The following is a 10127-nucleotide window of genomic DNA, read 5'->3' on the forward strand; positions in this document are numbered from 1 at the left end:
CAGGGAGAGAGAGAGGACACACTACGAGAGAGAGGAGACACAAAGTTAGTAATGTGTAATGGTGGCATATAGAAGCATAGGGAGGGAGAGAGAGGAGAGGAGAGGAGAGCAGGAGGGGAGGGGAGAGAAACTCAGAGCATCATGGGCCCCCCCCAGCAGCATAACTAAGGGAAGTCTCAGGGCCACCTGATCCAGCCCTAACTATAAGCTTTATCAAAAAGGAACATCTTAAGTCTAATCTTAAAAGGTAGAGAGGGTGTCCGCCTCCCGAACTGAGACTGGGAGTTGGTTCCATAGGAGAGGAGCTTGATAGCTAAAGGCTCTGCCTCCAAAAACCAAAGTGCTGGAGAAACTGAGTGTCTGTACAGAATTTCATGGCGATCCATCCAATGACTGTTGAGTCTGGACCAAAGTGCTCCACTGACCAACGCTGCCATCCACTATTTTGCTGGCACAACTAAAAAAACTAGTGTCTCTGTGATAAGGACACATTTAAGAGTAATTCATGTTCATCCTGTGCGAACCTTTTCCCAGAACTGTATGACCGCACCTTGATTTGATCTTGTTCTCCTGCATATTCAATAGACTGGAAGATATTCCACGTGCACCTGCGTCTCATCTCCAGCCGGGCAGCGTAGTACTGACGGTTCCAGCGCTGGATCAACAGAGCAGCTCGGATTGCTGAAGGTTTTGAGAGAAAAAGTAAGCACTTTTGCTCCAATCTGCTCTGAGGCAATCCCCCTCCTCCAGTAGCAGAACATTTGTTCACTATGTTAGATCTAGACTGGAAGACTCACCAGTGGCAACTTTCACAGGGTGCAGGAAAACTGAGCAGAGATCACACAAGTTATCAAACACTGCTAACTGAGAAAAAGACTGAAAACAAGTTGTAAAGACGATAAAAGATAAAAGAGATATTTACCTGGAACTGAAATGCCCACTAAAAATGACCAAAAATGTATGTCAATGAAAAGAAACATTTCTCTGAAAACTTTGTGCCTTGACTACTCACTAGAATGATTTTGATAAAGGCCACACCTCTGTCACATTCATTCAGCTGATGTTCTGTTTTTCCCATGCCACATCCCATGACCCTTTGTGCTATCACCGTCAGAGACAAAGATACTTTCATGTGAGTCTTACATTTTTGACCTTGCATTTTGCAACCTGAGAATAATGCAATAACAGATGCAATATCACACATTTGTCCATTATTTTATCCATGTCACTGCATGTTTTATTTATGTTACAAAACTTGTTGATGTATATATTTGCTAATACATCATAAACAGTATCAGCAGCATAAACACATCTACAAAATTTGAAAAACCAATTTGTAATACTTCAAATTGCTAAATGTTTTACAACATGAGTGTGAACATAGGGATAGAATAAGCACTCTGGCATGTTATTTAAAGTCTAAGAACTATCCACAGGAGGATAAAAAAGCAAAGCAGCCTTACCTGGCCACGTCACCTTTCTTTCATTGCTCCTTTCACTTCTTCAGCACCATCAAGGGCATGGCGTTATGTTTTGTCTACAAACCTTCCAGCCACATTCTGACAATTTAAATAAAAGACATGCAAGAAATATGTGTTGTATCTTAGACTTTTCCATTTCCCAGGCAGAGCACCACATGTCCTGGTGGCAGTAATATTGTAATTGGATGACGTCCAATGGATGTTCCCTGTGTGCAGCTACGCACACTCTCAACACACTTGTGAACAGCAGAGGCAGGTGCCTTGGACCGGCCCCGTGATCACTTAAACAAAACAAGATACTAGTGGATTAGGATTAAATCTTACTATGACTGGCATCTATGTTAAATACACAGATAAAGGGCAGCAACTGTTTTGAAAGCAGGTTGTGTTGGTCTCTGCTTAAGACCAGTGTCACCAACTGTTAACATCGATATTATCTATCTCCATTAATTGAGCACTGTCTAGTCTTTACATTCATATTCTCAAAAAATACAGGCCTATTTCTAAGTTTACTTACAAGTGTAACGGTGCAGTATTTTAATTAGTAGTATGAGCAGAAAGTGTTTATTTGAATTGCCAGTAGGAACGTAGCAGAGGCTTTGTGTATCTTTAGCTCTGGATGCTTTAGCAGCAGATGTTGGTTGTGGTGTGCTATTCTGGCTTTGTGAGACCTTGATGCTGAGTTTGACACCACTGATAACATTTCTGTCTGTGAGTTTTTGATTCTTTCACAGACAATTATTGTCATGTAAAATCAACTGCCTTGGCAGATGTCGGACATGATTATGTATCCACACAAAACTGTGGGAAAAAGCCCACCCAAGCGGATCAGCGATAGTATAGAGGGAAAAAAATGGGGACTGCTGAAAAAATAGGTGAGAGCATTTAGGAAAATTCTGCACCAAGCTTGAGTTGACTGCCTGTACAGTATGTGTGCACGTACTGAGACAGCGCCACTTGTTTCTGCAGAGGAAATAGTTATTAATCCTCTGCAACATGAATATTTAACCCAATTTTAGAAGATCCTGATAATGTGTCAATCAAAACATCGATCACCCCCTCAACTACATCCATTTGTTTCCCAACAATGTGCCATATGGGTATTAAAGGGTAAACAAAAATAAGATATTTATAAAACAAGTAAAGCAATATATACATTAAAAAAGAATGCAAGCAATATATGCATTAGAAAATTTAAACAAATGCATTTTTCTTTACATATATCGTATATAAAATACACAGTGCTCTACAGCCCTATGACAAAATAATAGAAACAACCTGCAGTATAATGTACTGTGGAGGATTTTAGTGTAATCCAGTAATATAAATCCACAACCCACAGCATCATAAGTCAACATAAACACATTATTCTGACACTGTCAACAAGAACTAAACATGTCAATATATGCCTTATAATGATAGCATTCATTGCAGGACTGTTGGATTTTAGGGTTAACCCTAACCCTTACAGTAGTCATCCCTATTATTTTATCCTACTGCAGTATCCCTATAATAATATTTTCCACAGGTGATTTTCTGTGAATTTATATTGCTACAGTACATCACGTCCTGCTACACTTTTAAGTCCATATTAACAGCCTATAAATCTCCCCCTCGTCTTGTTGTGTGTTGTCCACTTGTGAAACATCTACAATACATCACATACCCTCCACAGTCTGTGAAAGGGTCTTTGTGATCCCGGCCAGCAACAGCTGCCTGTGGCATGACTGCAAGCAGTAGAGCAACAAGGAAATGGAGAGAGACGTCTGATACTCAAGGACTCTGCTCATTCAGTTTCAGGAGGTCTAAAGCTGCAATATCACAGTGAGCTCAGGTGCCTGCGTGTGTATGTGTGTGTTTTTAAAGAATATGGTTGAAGGTATTGTGTATTTTTCTTAGTGTTAACAAAAAAACAAAACCAATAATCAATTAATTATCCTCTCTCTCTATATACACATACAGAAGCATTTGTTTAAAAATGTAATTTAAACCCTCTATAACTTTTCTAATCATCTGCCGTGCAACATTCTAAGAGGCTTGTTCCCACCAACAGAAGCATTTGTTTAAAAATGTAATTCAGTAATCATTTATTTCAAATACTAAGTGAGTTCATTCAACAGCTGGACATGGTAGTTTCAGGAAACATTACTTAAACACGAGTACACTGTGTTTGTGTTGAGGACTATTTTCAACTGTGTATTAAAACACATTCAGTGCTCTAGTGAGTATATCTGGTGCAGAAGCAGGTCAGTGCATGTACTGTATGCTTGACTCAGAATAAACCCCAGTACCCAAGTTCAGTATAAAAAAGGAACATTTCAGTCATTGAAACAATGTGGTTCATCAGCAGCAGGGACAAATAATTAAGTACATTTCCTCAGGCACTGTACTTAAGGTAACGTTGCACTTTGCTCAGGTAAAACCATATTAGGATTTTTTCCACTTCTACTTCACTACATCTGTGGAGGAAACGTAGATTGTTACCACATTTATTTTCTTTGCAAATTAAGACTTTACCTTACAAAACCAAATACACTTATAAAATATAATCTGTTGTTAAAGATTAAAACGGTGTTTCTCAAACTTTATGTTTTGTTACTTCTTCCAGAAAGATCAGTTCCTTTTTGTATATACTGTATCTAAATGCAGGATGTTTACTTGTGCTGGAGTATTTTTACATTATTGTCTTGGTACTTTTACTCAACTAAAAGGTCTGAGTTCTTCCACCAGTGCTTGTAACAGAGTATATGAAAGTCAGAGCAATAAGCCATGTTAAGTTTCAGCTACACAGAAATGACCTGTTAGCAGAATCATTTGAGTTTTGATTTTGGTCTACCATTTTCAGGTTTTCACCACATAGACTTTTTTTATTTGTGCTATTTTTGTTGCTGAGATCAAACAAAATTCTTTTACACAGATTGGCAAAAAGACAACTGGCCTCCAGGAGGATTTGGCTCTGGACATTCTCACATTTTTGGACAGAACAGTCAGTAACAATAAACAGCTATGAATAATACTCATTTAAAGATAAATTGGCAGCACAGAGACAATTACATGCAGTGTAGCTGACACTTGCAACTAACAGTTGTTGCTTGACAATTTCTAATTTAGAGATTTTACTACAGAAAAGCAGTTTTATTGTCCCACAAAATTAAACTAAGCTTGATGGATGGTACAAAATACAAAACAGCACACAAATATAGACTGTAATTTGACAGTGTGAGTCTGATTATCTAATCAGTTTTGTCACTTTTTGGTTGTTTTCTCAACAAATCTGTGTGGCCACTTGTATCATTCTTTTTGATTACAGTAGAAAAACATGAATACTAAACTGAGAGTTTTTTTCAGTGTTGATACATTGTAATGAGCCAAGATAACACATTAAATTCAGAAGAATTAGTCTACGAAAGCAGCATGTGTGAGAAGATAGGCCTGCGCAGAACGATGTTATCTCACAGATGTCATAAACTGAAAACAATAAAACAAACTTTACTCTTCGCTGAGCTCCTGGATGTTTCCAAGGCCACAGCCACAGCTGCGGGTCACTTGCACGGAGGAAATTACAAGGCTGTTGGATTCATCCATGTAAACAATGGGAACCATTTCCTGGGAGGTGGGTTGGCAACATGGCACCAGGGTCTGGAGAAGAACAATGGGAAGAGGGGTCACAACACAGTCTGGTATTCTGTCTGCGTTCAACAAGAATATACAAAAAAAAACTTAACAAACAGTGTTTTTACAGGTGCACTGGGGGTACTAACATACAAAAAAAAGAAAAAATATGAAGAACAAGAAAGAGAAAACAGGTCTTTCTTTTTTCAGCAGTTTCATTATATCCTGTTTATAGCCCAAGTCAGTGTGTGGGGAAAGTGGTAATAGAGTGATATACGTTACAGAGCACTTGTGTACTTTTACTCTACTACAATTCAGGAATGTAAATGAGCACATTAGAACACAGACTTTGTCTTCACTATCTGTTCACTATGTCATAGAGGATTATACCTGTGAGTCGGCATCATGGGCATCGGTATGGGATGATGGACACTGCACGGTGTTCTGTTCGGGGTTGCAGAGTGCACACTGCACAATGGAAAGGCTGGCAGGATGGATCACCCAGCTGTCCCACCCCAGCTCTGGCAAATATAAGAATGGATATTACATGGATTACTATATATTTTTTCATATACAGTATAAGTGTGTGTCACCATGCTTGCACATACTGTCAGTATAAACATATACACACACTGTGGCACACCTGACATGAAGATCTCAGAGGCCATAGGACAGCACCTCAGGCCGGTACTGTTCCCACCGTCAGCTGAGACAGAATCACCAGAGACCACAGGAACTAGAATGACATGGTAAAAGATGTAAAGTGTTCTAGGGCTTTAGCCTGGCTTGAACTTGAAAAAGCCACAAACGATTAGGCTCAGGCTATATGTGGAATGTACTTATTTTTGGATTCCACTCACCTGCGGTGTCCTTGGCACTTTGAGAAATGGTGTGGAATGTGCTCTTCCATTGCTCTCTGACTCTGTCCAGCCCACCAACAGGCAAACGTGGCTCAGTCTGCAGGTTAAGACCCCTGAGGAGACCCTTCCTGATGGACTGCAATGACTCACCATGGCACCTGAACACAACATACACAACATCACACTAAAATATTACATAAAATGATTACACAGAAGTAAATAGCAAAAGAGGAAATCTTGGGCATTTCACAGAAATAAGTAAAGTTTACTGTTAAACAGTCAAGACAAAAAGGTGCATTAATTTGTAACTTCTCTGCTCCAACACATTCCAGATGCTTACTCAATATCCTCAGCAAACTGTGCAGACAGTTTACAGACATTTGGCTAAGACAAAAAGAGGAGTCATGTGTTGAAGAATGACTGATTATACTGGGAACACCATTCTGAACTTAAACAGAGTGGTGTGTAACATTTCTGCACATTATTCTTAGAAAAACAAAACGGTCCGCATGATCCTGAATCACACATAAAGTCTGGCATTTCCCTCTAATCTGTGTGAGACGGCCTGAGCGCACAAACATCATCACAGATCTCACAAAGTGTAGTCTGACAAGTGTGGAGCACTGAGGTTATTTAAAACTATAATCACCTCTGCAAACTAACAAGATGTTTCACAACTTTGTAGAAAATATTGTGGAAGGTGATGTTAAGTATTCCCCTGCATACAAACAATTGTGGCTACTAACAAAACAAAAGCATTTCACAAAGTTTTACAATTTGTCCATACACTGTTGTGTGTTGCACAAACAAATTTGGCACTAACCTGTCATAGGAAACAGGAGAGGTTGTAGGTTTATCCTTGGATGGCTGCAAGACAAATGCAGTCACCACTGAAGAACCGAGAAGCATCATCGTAACAATGAACACAAAAGACATGGTGGATTAGATGGATGGTCAATCTATAGATGAACTTCTTTCAAGACGATCGCTGCTCTTGGGTGTGTGTGTGGGTGTGTGTCTGGTTCGAGGAGGAGATTGGAGTGACGAGACAGGGATGCTGCACAAGGTATTGTTGGTCGGGACCTGGGAACCTGGGTTTTTATCTTCCTGTACCACAGCTTGACCTTGAGCTACGTAACAATGTTGTCCTCTTTTCTGTGTGAAAGGCAAACAGCCTGGAGTGAGAAGTGGGAAGGAGAAAAAAGAGAGAATGATACTCGTATACAGACATACCACATTACAACATATATATTTCATTTGTTTTTAGTGGTGTTCAGTGGCAACACTGGTGAAAACCAGGGCGCACCTAACAAGAGACCCTCAAATGAATCATAAAGCCTGTTCCCCGTTGTTAGGTAACCAAACTTAGCAGATTTTTCTATGCTCCTTTGTACTGTAGGTTGCTAACATAATCTTATTTCACATTACCTGTATCATATCTGAACTTGTTCCTCCTGTTTATTGGAGCTTACGATGTTTAATCTGAGCAAATGATTAAAAACCAAGATGAGTGTGCTGCACTGCTCCAGTGGTGGAAGAAAAACTCAGATTGTTCACTTAAGTAAAAGGTAAAAGTAGTAATCATGCAGAATGGCACACTTCATATTAAGGTGTATGATATTATTGGATTATAATTATTAATGCATTATTGTGTATGTCACATTTAATGCTGCAGCTGGTGAAGGGGGAGCTCATTTTAAGCTTATAAATTGAATTACTACTGTGTAGCTTGTAAATTTCCCACCAAGGATAAATAAAGACCTATGTAGTGAAGTCTAAATGTGATGTAGAGGAAACTGAATCAGAATCAGAATCAGCTTTATTGGCCAGATGTGTTGGACATGAGGAACCTGACTCTGGTACAGCGGCTCTCAGTGCGTATGTACAATGCTCTTCCATAAGGCAACGAGTAAACAAGTAAACAAGAGCAGACTGAGAGAACAGAAAAGAAAAAGAATGTGCATTATGAAAATAAAAATTAAGTAGATATATACAAAAGTATATTTACAGGTATTGCACTGAGGGTTGTCATTCTGTTAATCGGTCATGACTTAAATTTTCATCAGAGTGATGGCCTGAAAGAAGAAACTGTCCTTATGTCTGGTTGTTTTGGCGTGCAGTGACCTCTAGTATCATCCAGAGGGGAGGGGTTTGTGTTCAGGGTGTGGGGGGGGGGGTCTGCAGAAATGGTCTCTGCCGCCTTTTTGACCTGTGAGGTGTCCAGGTCCTCCATGAAAGGCAGGCTGGCACTGATGATTCTTTCTGCAGTCCTGACTATCCAGTGAAGTCTCTTCCTGCCCTGTTTGGTTGCTGATTCAAACCAGACAGTGATGGAAGTCCAGAGAATATATTCAAGTGAAGTACACATTCATCAGAATTGTACTTAAGTACATTCTTTGCACTTTATACCTCTTCAATGTTCCATCAAATAAAATGAGTCTAGATGGGTTTGAACAATGTGTGGCCCTCCAACAGGCTCCTTTCCACTTCTGCATCTGCAGTAGTAGCTGGGAGACTCTTATTATTTTTGTTTTTTATCAGCAAACTCAGAGACGTGTGGGAAGAACACAGCAAGTGTTTATTTTTTACAACATAGACAATTTTTGTGTTGTTTTCAACAACACTTCAAACCACAAGCTGTCCATTCATTTGTGGGTATTTCAGTTTCTAACAACTCAGTTTTTGGCCTGGCATGAAAAGCAGAAATCTCTCCTGATAAACACAATAACAATATTATTCTGATGCAGTTGTCATTCAAGGACGGGATCTGGAGGGAAGAAATGTAACACAAAGCAATCATCTGTACTGCAGGTGATGTAAAGGTCTGAAAGTCAGAAGCTTGGCACTGTTGACAGGTGTGTGAGCCAGCGAGAATCAGAAACATGCAAGGAATGGTAACTTCAAGTCCTGAGGTGTCCTCCACTCAGATTTCTCACTGAGGCCTAACTGGGTGATAGTAAAATGTTCCCATGGGGCCCAAGGTGCACAACTCATAGGCTGTATCAGATATTACACCATAATTCATCAACAGTGCCCAAGGAATGCTTGATACAAGCTGGTACAAGACTTGCAATGGTTTCTTTTGCAGTTAATATGCAAATGACAGGATATCTCTGAAGACTCATGTCTTTGCATAGATGGATACATGCATTAATCCAAATTTCATTGTGCCACACATGTGCAAAGACAATAAAGGGATTGTCTTCTGTTGTATTTGTGAAAACATTAGCTTTGCAGATAGAGTTTAAATTAGAAGTACAGTATGTTCCTGAAGTTTCCATCTCAGCCCATGATATAACTAAGTAGTACATTCACTCATGTACTGCACTGAAGTAGTTTTAAGAATTCATCTTAATTGCATTTTACTCGAGTCTTTCATTTTCTGCTATGTTCTACTTCTAATTCATTAACACGGAGAGATAAGCTTGTTGCATTGGTAGTACTTTTACTTAAGTAAAGCATCTGCAATACTTCTTCCACTACAGTCAAATCATTCATGTGTCCTCAAAACCCTATCTGGGCATCATATCGCATGTACGTGACAGGAGAAGCCTGAGAAGTCCTGCATGTCAGAACAACACTGTGAAGATCTCTACTGCAGTTCATATGTTATTGTCAGGTCTCAACCTCTCAGTGCTGGAACACTGTCAGAAATGACATACCATGCTTTGGCAGATTGATTTGATTTATTCTTTCAAACATGCAGAACAAACGACATCAACACACACATAATTATACAAATCCAACCAATGCTGATTCAGAATCAGTTGTTACAACATGCACACAGAGACCTAAAGGAAAGCAGGTTTGACATTCTGTATTTCTTTGACTGTCAACAAATCCCACATAAAGACCAAAATCAAAACTCAAATGATTCTGCTAACAGGTCATTTCTGTGTAGCTGAAACTTAACATGGCTTATTGCTCTGACTTTCATATACTCTGTTACAAGCACTGGTGGAAGAACTCAGACCTTTTAGTTGAGTAAAAGTACCAAGACAATAATGTAAAAATACTCCAGCACAAGTAAACATCCTGCATTTAGATACAGTATATACAAAAAGGAACTGATCTTTCTGGAAGAAGTAACAAAACATAAAGTTTGAGAAACACCATTTTAATCATTAACAACAGATTATATTTTATTAGTGTATTTGGTTTTGTAAGGTAAAGT

General features: G+C 39.2%; 1 protein-coding gene and 1 long non-coding RNA gene across 2 annotated transcripts; both read right to left on the reverse strand.

Annotated features, from left to right (window-relative positions):
- Window positions 1-535: 535 nt before the first annotated feature.
- LOC109972303 (uncharacterized) lies at window positions 536-1080 on the reverse strand. Its single transcript, XR_002276670.1, has 3 exons — window positions 923-1080; window positions 798-827; window positions 536-681 (listed from the first exon to the last, which is right to left on the reverse strand). It is a non-coding gene; the product is annotated as an uncharacterized LOC109972303 (long non-coding RNA).
- A 2709-nt stretch (window positions 1081-3789) lies between these two features.
- gsdf (gonadal somatic cell derived factor) lies at window positions 3790-7036 on the reverse strand. Its single transcript, XM_020621030.1, has 5 exons — window positions 6777-7036; window positions 5954-6111; window positions 5737-5829; window positions 5484-5614; window positions 3790-5120 (listed from the first exon to the last, which is right to left on the reverse strand). The coding sequence occupies exons 1-5, from the start codon at window positions 6887-6889 to the stop codon at window positions 4971-4973; spliced, it is 645 nt and encodes a 214-aa protein (XP_020476686.1). The 5' UTR covers window positions 6890-7036; the 3' UTR covers window positions 3790-4970.
- Window positions 7037-10127: the final 3091 nt, after the last annotated feature.

The sequence above is a fragment of the Monopterus albus genome, unplaced genomic scaffold (assembly GCF_001952655.1).
Source record: "Monopterus albus unplaced genomic scaffold, M_albus_1.0 scaffold253.1, whole genome shotgun sequence".
NCBI lineage: Eukaryota > Metazoa > Chordata > Actinopteri > Synbranchiformes > Synbranchidae > Monopterus > Monopterus albus.